Raw genomic sequence first — 14353 nt, forward strand, 5'->3', positions numbered from 1 at the left:
GCAAGGCAATCTTCATCAAAGTGTTTGGTAAGTACAACTATCGTTTCAGAATAGGCTCTGTGCACAATATGGCGACCGTTGACGTTCGACATTGACTGTGCGGTCCAGTACTTCCGGTGAAAACTTTCGGTGCGGTGATCTGACAGCGAGAGCGGTAGACAGAGAGACAAAAGCGACCGAGATCAACAAACAGCCACAAAGAGATATGTTTAACCTCTTATGAAACGCTGAAATTCCACAAGGGGGTGTATTTGTTCCTCAGACGTACATCCGAATATATTCATTATAAATCGTGAATGAAAAGTGAGATTCGAACGAATGTCCGTTAGTGAACTAGTTGTATACAGTATTTATATCGTAATTCGGTCAGAAACGTCAAGATTGTGAGATGAACAAATCATTTTGAATTAAAAGGCTTGGATATTCCATTTCCTTGGACTTTTGGGGATTTATGAACGATTTGTTTTGGACAATTTCACTGAAGCGGATAAAGGGAAGATTTTGAAGGTAAGTAAATATCCTAAATTGGCGCCGCCCGGTTTAGGTAACTAACAACTAGATTACAGTTTTATGACTGCTAAAAATCTTATTATGCTTTGTGTGTGCACTTAATGGAATCCCGAAAGTCTAAGCTTTCAAACGATGTGCCGCATGACCGTATATTTTAAAGATTTAATGCTTCAAAAGGTACAATGACGTTTATGCAGCCTCACGTGGAAGGGACATTTATGCAGTATGCCGTGCACGGCACAGTGTTCCTTATCAGGTTAAAGAAATGCGACTGGGCTTCCAACAGGAGAAAAGTCATCATTAGATTGTTGTGTTCTCATTCGTCACGTTATAATAACGCAGAGATACGTTTTCAGTCCTGTAGATACTGTGGTAAGTCAAGATACATAGGGACAGCTTCAACCTGTATGTGTGTGTAGCAGGCATCTTTCGTAGTGACTACTAAGGGGTTGAGGGGATTAATAAAAGCAGCTTAACCGGTTCTCTTACATCGGACTTGACTCTTTTAATACTTAAAAAACACTTCTTATAAATGTATTTCTTAAATGTGTCAGGGTTGGCAAGACAAAAACCCAAGCGCAGACAGATGTAACAAAAAACACTGATAATAAAGAGACAAAAACAGAAAAACAAAACCCACAAGAGGGCAAAACTTCACAAATACAAGATAACAAAAACACTACTAAACTAGAATGACTTACAAACAAACTCTACTAAATAACAATAAACTAGACAGGATACTCACAACAAGAAATACAAACGCACAAGCAAAAAACATCAAGCACAAGGACTTTAAATAGGGACAAAATAAATTACATACACCTGGAAATCATTACAAGTAAGGGATCGGGGAAAAAGTGACGAGACCCGGGAAATGCGTGGTCAGAGTAATACACCACTAAAACCACACATTTCCCACATAGAACATGGTACTGCCAGGACCCCGCACACAAAGACTAGATATAATAAAAGACATGATTCTGACGGATCCTGACAAAATGTTATCATGTAAATACTTTATAATGAATGTTTCTATTTGCAATAGTTTCTTGAAAATACTTTATAATTAATGTTCTATGATTTTGTTAGACATTTAGTTACCAGAATTGATTAATGAAACAATATTTTATTTACATTTTTTACATTATTAAGAAGATAATTATTTTCAAACAACCGTATACATGTATATGAACCTTTTAAACCTCATCCTCCAAAAGTTATGAGATGGGCAGTTACACGTTACAACTTAGGAAAGTTTAAAAGTTTAGCATTGCTTTATACACCTGACCTGATAGCATTAAGAGGAAAAAAACATGGTTACTGTAGTAAAACCATAGTAACTACAAAATAACCATGGTTTTGACAATCATGGTTTTCAAAAACCATAGTTAAACCATAGGTAGCGTAGTAAAGCCATGGTTTTGCTGATAGTAATCAATAGACCAAAAAAACATGGTTACTACTCTTTTACCACAATAACACCATGGTTTATTTTTGTAAGGGAAGTGATTCAAACGTCCATGTAAAAATAAAAATAATCTCCTTTATGGTTATAGCCACCTCACAGTCCCTCAGTAGATGTGTTGTATGAAAAAAATCCTCCTCTGCAAAAACACCAAAATCACATCACTGCATCACTATAAGCGACTGATGGCCTTGCACCTGCCAGTAGTAGCTGTGAGTCTGCTTAACTTCTTTGTTACACGTTCGCATTTTCAAAGAGCTACAGTCTACATGGCTCATTGCGTTGGGACATTTATTTTCCATCAGTGGCGAACCGTGGGTACTTCAGCTGGGCCTTCAAAATATGCAATGAAGTGCAAATGCCTCTCCATCCATAATACTAGGCTATTCGTATTTCGTTAAATCATACAGTGAACGTGTAAAATATCTGAGCACGCAAAGTTATATAACAGAATGGGCATGTCTGCCTTTAAATGCAGTTTTAAAGTTTAAAATTACTTTAATCTAACTGATAAACACAAATACAGATTCTGCTGCTCTGTAATGACAGGGGCTCTGTAAATTTGCATTTAACAAGCTTAAATTAAGTTCTTTAATTTGTTTTTTATTTTTTGGAAATATATATTTAGCTGTAGGATACCTTGTTAATCTTTTTCATAAGGGGAAATATAGCACCCTGCGTTCTCAGTGCACCTCCTTGTGGCTTATAACTGTTGTCGGGTATAGCGAGGTAAAAAATATTTGAATGTTTTCGCATTCTCTCATATTTAGTTAGGAAATGATATTGTATGTAATTCGGCGTCGTCTGTCAGTCATTACTATATCCTCGCGTAACAAGTGAAACTGTCAGGAAGTAAAAGTATAATTGAACCCATTATTTTTCTCGTGTTCGCGTCATATGCAGGCAGCAGGCTCCTCTGCACGCGCTTCTCCCAGCTGTGCTCTTCACGAGTACGCGCTTAAGTTATTTCGTTTTTACCTCAGCCCTATCAAGCTAGCCACAACGTCAATCACGTTTTCCGCCATTTACCTCAACCACTCTCACCGCAGAAATTCGGGCCATTAGACTGTATTAATATTAACGGTCTATGATCTTCGTCTTTTCGTGTTTTATGACAGCTCGCATCCAGTTTGTTGCATGATTAGGACTTCATGAAGGCTTACAATGTTTTGTTTTTTGCCCGCCCACTTGAAATCAAAACGTGATTGGTCGTTTTGCCCGTCACTCTCCACACCAAAACACATAGCTTGGCCTTCCCTGGGATTCATGAAGTCCTAACCAATGGATGAGCCAGATAACCGGGCCTTAATAGAGACAGACGATTCTGATTGGATTAGATGTTTTCATGACATGAACCTGACAGTAAGCTTAACGTTAGAACGTAGATGAGAGAAAATATATTACATGTATTGTATTAAATTGAATTAAATAGAAATAAAAAAATGTAAAAACATATTTTTATTGAATATTATTTATTTGTATTATTATAATAAAAAATATTTTTATAAATTTTTTAGGCCTTCTCTGAAGGCGTAGAAGGCCCTGAAGGTTCCCCACTGTTTTCCATCAGTCGGAAGGGTGGGCTCTCATTCGGGGTGCTCTTCCAGCAACACAGGAACAGTCTGCCACTGAAATGTCAACTGATGAGCAGTCGTCAAAGACAATCTACACATTAACATGTAAGGAACCACCCACTGGTCCAACGAAGGTATCCAATGATCTGGCGAAGGGATTTTGTGTTCTCGCTTTCCGCAGTGTTTCTGAAAGAAATTATCTTCATTTATTAGAATTTAGTTTAATTTACTAAAATTTGGGTTTAAGTATTCGACTCTGTGAATAATTATAATCTGACTCCAATTGTAATTAATTAATATTTACTGATCATAATTTAACAATAATTATTTTGTTATTATAATATAAATATAGAATGTGGATACATTACTATAAACTTAAATTGAGGATATCCAGTCTAATTTAAGTTTATACTTATTCAGCCTTAAGAAGTGGTTTCTCCAATTTAGTTATAAGTTGAGGTTTCTCCATTCAAGTCTAAGTTGAGGAAGATCCAGTCTAACTTAAACCAAGGCATTCTCCAGTCTAACTTTAACTAAGGTTTCTCCATTTCAGTTATAAAAAGTTGAGGTTTCTCCATTAAAGTCTAAGTTGAGGAAGATCCAATCTAACTTAAACCAAGGCATTCTCCAGTCTAACTTTAACTGAGACAACTTAAGTGTAAGCATACACATTTACTTTCAGTGATACAAATAGTGTGTGTATTAAGAATTACTGACAACTCAGAATTATTTCAAACGTAACAATTTATTTTGCCAGGCAGGTTATACTTAAATCAACCAATCAAAATCATCAGATAGAATTAAAACAAACACATCATTAAATCAAATAATCAAAATGATCAACATAATATAAAACACACATCACAGAATCAAAGTCATACCTGGCAATATAGACACACAGTAGTGTGGGAAGTTCTGATTGCAGATTCTTCCTTGAGTCCTTTACCAATGTTCCTTATATACACCAATGAAATGAGAGTTATGGTCAATCTGGTATTCTAGTTTAGTTTCTCGTGCCCCTAAAGATCACCAAATGGGATCGCCCTCCATCTGTACTTACGATTACCTAAAAAAGACACGCCTCTTAGAGGAGCAGAGAATATGTCTTAAAGTTAAATCTCCAATATACTCTTATCTTAGACTTAAAGAAATTAGACCTCTTTTTACCCATCGCACCATGACCTTTAAAAAGATATCAAACATGCTATAACAATATTTCCATCATCACAACATATGATATATCCAATCTTACATGTGTTTAGTATATTTTCAGCCTCAAGACCTTTAAGAGAGAGGGGAGAGGGGGAGATTTACAGTTCAGTTCCTGGGTATCAGTGACCCCTGTGGAGAGAGACAACACCATCTCTCGGGAACAGGCATAGAATGTGGTTTTATTGTTTTATGGTTCAGCTCCAAAAACACACTCTTGTCCATCTGTCCTACAATTTCTCCCCTTGGCCCCATAGGGAAAATTTTAAAATGATTCCTAAGGGGTCATCCTTGGATGTTGTTAAGTCCTTTTTTTTTTTTTTTTTTTTTTCTCTACTGTAAAAGTCTCTGAAACGCAGGCACCTGTAAAGGTCCAAGTGTTAGCACATTGTTGATGGATTCCCTTAATGATCGAATCATATATCTGAAATAACAACACTGAAGTATGGTAAACATAAGAATAAAACCACTGCCAATCACACATCCACGGAACACCCAATCCCACCAGGTGTATACATACTGTGCAGACCGTGTAGATGAACTTGACAGTAGCTTCGCTGTTCCTTTGGCCAGGTTTGTTTCCACCTGTGCCTGATTGAGATGATACTCAGTCTGTAGAATAGTCTGTTGGACTAATTCCATTGTTTCAGTCAGAGTCTGTGTGCTGTGTTCGTAGAAGGTGTCCTCCCACCAGGGAGAAACATCTATGTCAAGTGGAATCCTCCCCAGGATATTTATCTGACCCATTGAAAAGTCCTCAGTTACCTCAAGACAAAAGGTATGGTTTGACGGACAGGTCAGACCTCCGTAGGTGAAAGAATTCATCTCACTGATGACACACCACTGTGATTGCGAAACCTGTACAGCATCTGCATGGCCATGTAATGACTGAACATTAATAAGCTTAGTATCATTAGGAGAGAATGGTTGTAAAGTGTTACAAGTACAAATGACATAACTTGAAGTTTCATGACAACAGGTGCGAGTGGTAAATAAGGTCTTATTTCCCTTTAGAGTCATATATCCTGTAAGATGGTCCCATTTAACAATCTGATTCTTCACGACTGTACCTATAGAACGTATAGTCGTGGAATTTAAAAACACTTGTTCTGGGTGTATTAAAGGAAAATTGGCAAAGAATCCAATGCAACCAGTACATTCATTTCCAGTATATAACATCAAAGTGGATAACAACTCTGAATATTTAATGTCCTTCATTTTTTCAGATGCAAACCACCTATGTAAATCTAAAATCTCAATAAGATCATTTAAAGCATGTCTAGGTGTTTTAAGAAGACGCAAGTCTAGAATTTCTTGTCTAGCAACAGTAAATAAATCTTGTGCATATGATCTGCAGGCTAAGTCACGTTCGATGGTACGGGTCTGATTGAATAATGTGTGGCTGATCAATAGAAGCGCCTGCGCTTCAGATCTAACCGCTTTGATAATGTTTTCATTACTATTGGTGAGGTGCTGAAAACCAGTGGCCACCTGGTTTGCCAACCATGTTGAAAATTGTGATTGTCCAGTTATTTTATAAGTGTTGGCAATTGAATTAACAGAGCCGAAGAGACCTGCTAAATTTCCAAGCAGATCTCGTTTAGAGCGTACAGGTGGAATTCGGACAGCTAGTCTGCCTTTGTAATCAGAAATTAAATCATCGATTCGTGACTGTAGCCATGCATATGTTTTATCACCATTACTACAATGTTTCACATAAGCAGACAAAATATTTGAAATATTATATGTTACATGAGTCATGACTAGATTAACATCATGCAACAGAGTCTTATTAATATTTCCCTTAATAAAACCACCAGGAGGGATTGGATATAATTTTGGACATTGCTTGGGTTTACTATACCCACAAGTGGTTAGATTAAAACAATGCTTTACAGTCCATGTACAATTTTGTGGGCTAGTATAACTATTTACATCAGGCTCACATTTACCCAAACAATAGGTTCCTTCTTTTCGGCTAGTCCAAATAAAAGTTTTTGGGTCATTATCATCCGACATATATGAAGTGAGGTTGAACTTGTAATCTGCAAATCTCATATGTGTGCTGTTGAGTGTTTCAGTATGTGTGCATCTGTATACTGTGGGTTCTAAATCTTTTATAGCATAACAAATTTTGGGATCTGTACCATTGTTAGATTTTTCATATAGGGTGCGCATACTCCCAATTTTTGCTCCTGGCTCAATTTTAAGTTGATACCAGGCTGTTACATTGTGTGAATATAGAGGTGCGGGGGTGTCACCTGAAATGTTCACTATGGGAGAATAGTTGGAACCTAATTTACAACAAATTTTTGTTGCGCAATTTGGTTCCGGCATTATACCGGGAGGCCATGTAACTATTTCTCTAGGCGAAATTGTTATATATGATGTGGATGGCCCCTTTGCATATTTCCATACCCATCTCCCACATTTCAGGGTGTGTGTGAGCATTACCCTTTGGCCCAAGCTGATGCATGTGGGCCCTGACACCTTCCTTGCATCCGGTTTCCATGGAATTGCTGTAACCATCCTGAAACAGAGACAATGAGATATAGTCAATCATTTAGACAATGACAACGTTACTTATTTGTCAATCCTTTGAACAATTTGCATTGAGACATGTGATACCATCTTAATTTTCCTTTGATGGACACGGCCACAGCGCTATTACAAATCGCTTTAATTTCGTAGGGCCCGTGCCACCTAGGAGAAAATGCACTTTGTTTTACAAAGACTCTTATCATCACCATGTCTCCTTCTGCAAATTTTGTTTCAAATGTTGGATTGAACTGTGCATCATTGCTCAGGTCTGACTGTTGTTGTCTCAGCACTGCCTGAGTTTGCAATACTTTCAGTCTTTCCTGCAGTTGTTTTAGCACAGTCTGCTGTGTTGCAACCATAAGATGGCCCAAATCTGCTGGAGAAATTTCTGGATCAATAGGCAATTTCATCACCCTTCCAGTCATAAGTTCATATGGACTAATACCTGTAGCTTTAGATGGTGTTGCTCGCAACACAGTTAGAACTGTGGGCAGAGCATCAATCCATTTGTTTTGGTGTTGAACTATCTGTTTAGTGATAGCCTCTTTGATTGAGCGGTTTGCGCGCTCGACCATACCAGAACTTTGTGGTCTGTATGGAATGTGAAACTTCTGCTTAATATTCAGCATTTTACTCATGTCTTTCATTATTTGACCAGTGAAATGAGTACCTTGATCAGATTCAATTTGAATTGGTGCTCCCCAGAGAGGGATGATTTGGTTCGCTAACAACCGTGCCACGGTAGTTGCAGTGTTATTTCTTGTAGGTATAGCATCTACCCATTTTGAAAATTTATCAATGATAACTAGACAATATCGATATCCACCCCTGGCACTTGGCAGCGGACCAATGAAATCCAACTGCAAAGATTCCCAGGGACCTTTTGGTGGTTCTGGCCTGCACAAATTGGTACGACCCGGCTTACCCTGGTTTACTGTGGCACACACAATGCATGTACTACACCATCTGTCAATGTCAGCTGTCATCCCTTGCCACCAAAATTGCCTTCTTATCAACTGCAATGTTTTTTCAGAAGATACATGGGAATAATCATGATACAATTTGATTATTGGTTTTTGTAAAGCTTCAGGAACCACATATTTGCCATCTCTCAACACCATGCCTTCATTGACCGTGATCAGCTGATCTTGCTTTAGATGTGACATTAGTTCTCCCTCAGAAACCCACAAGCTTTGCTGATATTGTTTAAGGTCAATTGGTGTAGTTTGAATTGCACTTATTTCTACATATGGTTTTTCATCCCAAATGTCACCCTTGATAGCTGCTAATTTAGCCAGCTGATCTACAATGTTGTTATTTTGTTCATGCACGTTCGGGTTTTTGTTTATGTGTGCACGTACTTTAACGACCGAAATGGGAGATTCACGTGTCGTTACAGCGTTCCATATTGCACTTATCGTATTGAAATGTTTAACAGGGGTTCCTGCAGATGTGAGAAATTTTCGCATTTGCCACTGTGTCATAAAGTCATGCACGACGCCGAATGCATATCGGCTATCGGTTTGAATACACACAGGCTCAGAATGCGCTTTAATGGCTTCAAGTAATGCGACGAGCTCGGCTTCTTGAGCAGACATGTTTGATGGCAGTTTTATTAACACCTGTCGTTGTGCATTTGACTCGGGGAAACTAGGTGTCCATACCGCACATCCAGTATTGAAATGATCATTTTGTTTGAACCTGGATCCATCAATGTATACATGTGTTTGACCTGGAATCTCATGATCATAAACAGGACTGGGTACCTCTTTCTCAGGCAAACATGTGTGCGGATGGCCATCTATGTCCCCGAGTATGTGTGGCAGAATGCGTGTGTTGTCTGTTGTGATGTCACGTGATTGTATATCAGCTAACCATCTGGCTAGTCTTTGAGATGACACTCCTTTTATTCTGCCTTGCAACAACATTTGTACTGGCGTATGCACTGTATGTATTATTATGGATTGAAAACCAACGATGGGCTCAGTTGTGTTTATCATCCAATGAACAGCCAGTACATGTTGTGTGCATGGATCAAACCCCTGTTCGACGGGTGATTTTTTCCTACTGTAATATGCAATTGGACGCAATTTTCCCCCATGTTCTTGTGCTACCACTCCACTTAAAGTGTCTTCGTACGCATCGACTTGAAGATGGAACGGTTTTACAGGGTTGGGTAAGCCCAGGGCAGGTGCGGAACACAGACGCTGTTTTAAATTGGTGAATGCTTGTTCATGCTCATCTGTCCATTCAAGGACATCCGACGGTTTGGTTTTACCTTTCAAGAGAGCATACAATGGTGCGGCAGTTTTTGCGAAATCTGGTATGAAATCTCTGAGATAGTTTGCAGTTCCTAACACTTTTTGAAGCGCATTTAAAGTGTGTGGACGAGGCAGTTCAGCGATGCATTTCCTTCTATCCTCTGTCAATGCCCTGTGATTTTGCGTAAGTGTGTACCCTAAGTAGTGCACTTCCTTTTGAGCAATTTGGGCCTTCTCCTTGTTTAGTTTAAAGCCTGCCTTGCCTAGCATTTGCAGAACTTTATCTACCACATTTAAGTGATTTTCAAGTGACCCTTCTGTAGCGATGAGAATGTCATCAACATAGTGCACTACTTGGCCATTCCCTAGTAAGGGTTCAAGCACGTCTGCGACTGCTCTATGAAATATGGCAGGGCTGTTATGCATTCCTTGCGGCATCCTAAGCCAGGAATATTGTATTTGGTTTACTGTAAAGGCCAATTTCCATTGGTCTTCTCGCTTGACTTTGATAGACCAAAACCCATTTTTGATATCAAGTACAGTAAACCATGTGGCATTAGTGGAAATTTGTGTCAATATAGTGGATGGGTTTGCCACTATTGCTGTAGCTTTGGGTATTACTCGATTAAGGCGTTGATAATCAATGCATAACCGCCATTTACCATTAGGTTTAGGCACTGGTAAACACGGAGAGTTAGTAGTTGAACTGCATCGTCGAACTATTTTCCTCATTTCAAGTTGTTTTACTATCTCATGAACAGCTGCTTCTGCTTCTGGCTTTATGCGATATTGTTTTTGCGGTGGAGGTGGTTCACCTTCAATGCCAATTTCAAAATCAATTAAGCCACAATCATGTTCATGAGTAGCCCACACGTTTTTGTGCTTGTCAATCAACAACTGAACAGGATCTGTATTAGAGATGGACATTATTTTTGCCTTGTTTACTGGCAAACATTGTTTTGTTGCTTTGTTCGTTTGCAATTCAATCTGTTTTTCAAAGCAATGAATTACAAATCCATGCTTTCCCATAATATCCATCCCCATCACAGTCCCTTCACTGTTGTTTGGCAAATACCAGAATGGCTCTTTCAAAACAGTCACACCTAGGTCGATTAAAACAGGTTTTGTTTTGGATGCTATCATTAAGGTATCGCCTATGCCTTTGATTTGAATCGTTTCTGCAGTAAGGGGAAAGGGAAGGTTTGTGCAGGAGCATGCAGCACCGGTGTCGATAAGAACATTGGCTAACCGGCCTCCCAGGTTAGCTCTTATTTTAATCCGGTTTCCGCTAGTTATTATGCTTCCTACAGCAACGGAGGCCACGCACCCCTATTGTTCATTTAGAAATTTATCTAGCACCGCTTGAATGCCAACCGCCAATTCTTCACGACGACTAATTGGAGCTGATGCTTGTGTGTCAGTTGGCTTAGCTGTCATTTGCTCGAATTTTTGCTTTAAACGTTCGTATGTTTGCTCATCATTTTTGGAGACTAGTGGTCGATTAACAGACCTATGTCTTGAACATTGTCTGCTTGCATGATTGCTTCTCCTGCACCACTGACATCGAAAATATGGTTTTGTGTCAGGTTGGTAACTCCCTTTACCCTCTGCTGCCCATTGCGTTGTGGCTACAGGACGTGTCCTATTTTGCTTCAGCCTGCTTTCTATTTTAGAGGCCCAATCTACCAGTGCACGATAGGTATTCTCAGGTGGCTCTGCCCCATGGTTTAATGCCTGCTGTATGTGGTTGCCTGCATTATTTTTATAAGCTGCAATAAAACTTCCTGGTCTCTTTCTGCATTTTCTAACCCAGAGTGTTCTTTATAACACACCCATAAGCGTTCTGCATATGCCTCAAAAGACTCTTTCACTCCCTGTTTGATGTCCAATATTCTATTCCATTCTGCATGTGTTGGTCCTCTTAACTCCAACAATGCTTCCTTCAATCGTCCATATACACCTGTGTCTTCTTCATCTTCCCTCTTAACTATTATCTCTCCAGATCTTAAATTTTCAGGCATTTTTGCTTTAAGCTCATTGGGTAAGGTAAGAAGGGCTATTTGCCACACATCTCTAAGTTCTAGATTATATACTGAAGCTTGTAGCATTAAATTATCCCAATACGGCTGAAATGGGCCTTTCCTTGGCATCATACCGACAACTTCCTTATGCTTAGTGCATTCTTCACAAGTAAGCGGACGGCTAATTGTTGTTATCTCATCGTCCGCATTTGTCATTGTTTTGAGCACTGCTACTCTCACTGATTTTTTAGTGATTGTACCTGTTCTAGTTCTTGTTCTTATTGGACTACGACCTTTTCGTTCGTGAGCTCTAACTTCGAACGCAGCTTCCGGGGAAGGCTCTCGTCTAATTTGCACTGTCTCTGGCTCTATTACTTGACCATCCGAACTTTTCATTAAAGCAATATCCTCGTCGTCGCTATCATCTTGTGTGTTTACATTAACAGATTTTATTATTGCCTCCCTGACCGCAGCGACATGAAAACCTGCACCATCACAACACTCTTCGAGTGCTTTGGTATACTTTTTATCCAGTTGCAGTTTATGTTCGAGTTTTTTGATCTGTGCTTCAAACGCATCGCCCTGTCTTGCCCAAGTTTGCTTATCATAGACGGACGCTTCGACTTGAGCGCGGAGTTTTTTTAATTCATCCGATCGGGTTTTCTCCAGCTCTCGGATACCCGCTAAAGATTGTTTTGCATCCGCTATAACTGCGAGATCATTCCGGCGAAGTAAATAAACAATCGCCGCGGGTATTTTCTTAAATTTGCGCTTCGTTTGTAACTTCCGTCCTTCCGTGGCGTACCAAGCTAAAAGTTCATCATTACTAGAAGTTATTTTTACCTCTTTTGAGTCCAGTCGAACTAACAACGATTTAAGTTGCAACGCAAGGGAATCCATTATTTCCTTATCTACACTCTCGCTATCATTTCCCTGAAAAGCCATGTTGTTGTCTAATATTCTAAGCCCCACCGGATTTCTACGGTCTCCGGTCTATCACTGGGTATTCACGACCCGTTCTACAAATGTGTCTGAATGGTGCACTTATGCTTTCCCTCAACACTTCTAAAAGGCAAAGAAAAATCAACTTACCAACAGAGCTGAAGACAGAGAAGTATCTCAAACCTCATACTCAGCGAGTTTGTTTTGGATGCGATGTCGCGCTGGTATGACGTCACTCACTCGCGCCGGGGACACTCGTTCTGGTGTACACGTCACTCGTTCTGGTGTACACGTCACTCTTTCCAGCGTATGACGTATCACGTCGGGATCACCAAGCTGTAAGGAACCACCCACTGGTCCAACGAAGGTATCCAATGATCTGGCGAAGGGATTTTGTGTTCTCGCTTTCCGCAGTGTTTCTGAAAGAAATTATCTTCATTTATTAGAATTTAGTTTAATTTACTAAAATTTGGGTTTAAGTATTCGACTCTGTGAATAATTATAATCTGACTCCAATTGTAATTAATTAATATTTACTGATCATAATTTAACAATAATTATTTTGTTATTATAATATAAATATAGAATGTGAAAACATTACTATAAACTTAAATTGAGGATATCCAGTCTAATTTAAGTTTTAATTTATTCAGCCTTAAAAAGTGGTTTCTCCAATTTAGTTAAAAGTTGAGATTTCTCCATTCAAGTCTAAGTTGAGGAAGATCCAGTCTAACTTAAACCAAGGCATTCTCCAGTCTAACTTTAACTAAGGTTTCTCCATTTCAGTTATAAAAAGTTGAGGTTTCTCCATTAAAGTCTAAGTTGAGGAAGATCCAATCTAACTTAAACCAAGGCATTCTCCAGTCTAACTTTAACTGAGACAACTTAAGTGTAAGCATACACATTTACTTTCAGTGATACAAATAGTGTGTGTATTAAGAATTACTGACAACTCAGAATTATTTCAAACGTAACAATTTATTTTGCCAGGCAGGTTATACTTAAATCAACCAATCAAAATCATCAGATAGAATTAAAACAAACACATCATTAAATCAAATAATCAAAATGATCAACATAATATAAAACACAAGTCACAGAATCAAAGTCATACCTGGCAATATAGACACACAGTAGTGTGGGAAGTTCTGATTGCAGATTCTTCCTTGAGTCCTTTACCAATGTTCCTTATATACACCAATGAAATGAGAGTTATGGTCAATCTGGTATTCTAGTTTAGTTTCTCGTGCCCCTAAAGATCACCAAATGGGATCGCCCTCCATCTGTACTTACGATTACCTAAAAAAGACACGCCTCTTAGAGGAGCAGAGAATATGTCTTAAAGTTAAATCTCCAATATACTCTTATCTTAGACTTAAAGAAATTAGACCTCTTTTTACCCATCGCACCATGACCTTTAAAAAGATATCAAACATGCTATAACAATATTTCCATCATCACAACATATGATATATCCAATCTTACATGTGTTTAGTATATTTTCAGCCTCAAGTGTTACGGGTAAATCCAGGTAAGACAGGATGCGGATCCAAATGCAGTAAGATTTATTAAAAATAACAACAAACAAACAAAAACCTAGCAGGTAATCCAACGAGACAGGAACACGAAAAAACACCATAACATTGAACAACGATCGACATCAGACACTGGAAACACTAGGCTTAAATACACAGAGTAATCAGGGAAAACAAGACACACCTGGGGAACAATCATCACACAGACCAATGAACAAAAGAACTACAAAGAACTACAGACATGGATGACACAGACATGACTTCAAAATAAGAGTACAAGACAGGGTACACAGAC

The 14353-nt window shown here is 38.8% G+C and overlaps 1 protein-coding gene and 1 pseudogene across 1 annotated transcript; both read right to left on the bottom strand.

Annotated features, from left to right (window-relative positions):
- LOC141363731 (uncharacterized) overlaps positions 1-14353 on the bottom strand; it is a 77335-nt pseudogene that overhangs the window by 24605 nt on the left and 38377 nt on the right.
- Positions 3662-12936, bottom strand: LOC129441067 (uncharacterized). The gene is made up of 2 exons (XM_055200803.2): positions 12674-12936; positions 3662-7288 (listed from the first exon to the last, which is right to left on the bottom strand). Exons 1-2 carry the CDS (start codon positions 12709-12711, stop codon positions 5092-5094), a joined length of 2235 nt encoding a protein of 744 aa, XP_055056778.2. The 5' UTR covers positions 12712-12936; the 3' UTR covers positions 3662-5091.

The sequence above is a fragment of the Misgurnus anguillicaudatus genome, chromosome 4, assembly GCF_027580225.2.
Source record: "Misgurnus anguillicaudatus chromosome 4, ASM2758022v2, whole genome shotgun sequence".
NCBI classification, from domain to species: domain Eukaryota; kingdom Metazoa; phylum Chordata; class Actinopteri; order Cypriniformes; family Cobitidae; genus Misgurnus; species Misgurnus anguillicaudatus.

Bases quoted from the DNA above. Each gene is read 5' to 3' on its own strand.
- LOC129441067 (XM_055200803.2), bottom strand. From the start codon at position 12,711: ATGAGGTTTGAGATACTTCTCTGTCTTCAGCTCTGTTG. The intron at 7,289-12,673 runs GTAAGTTGATTT...TCTCTGTTTCAG, and splicing joins CTCTGTCTTCAGCTCTGTTG to GATGGTTACAGCAATTCCAT.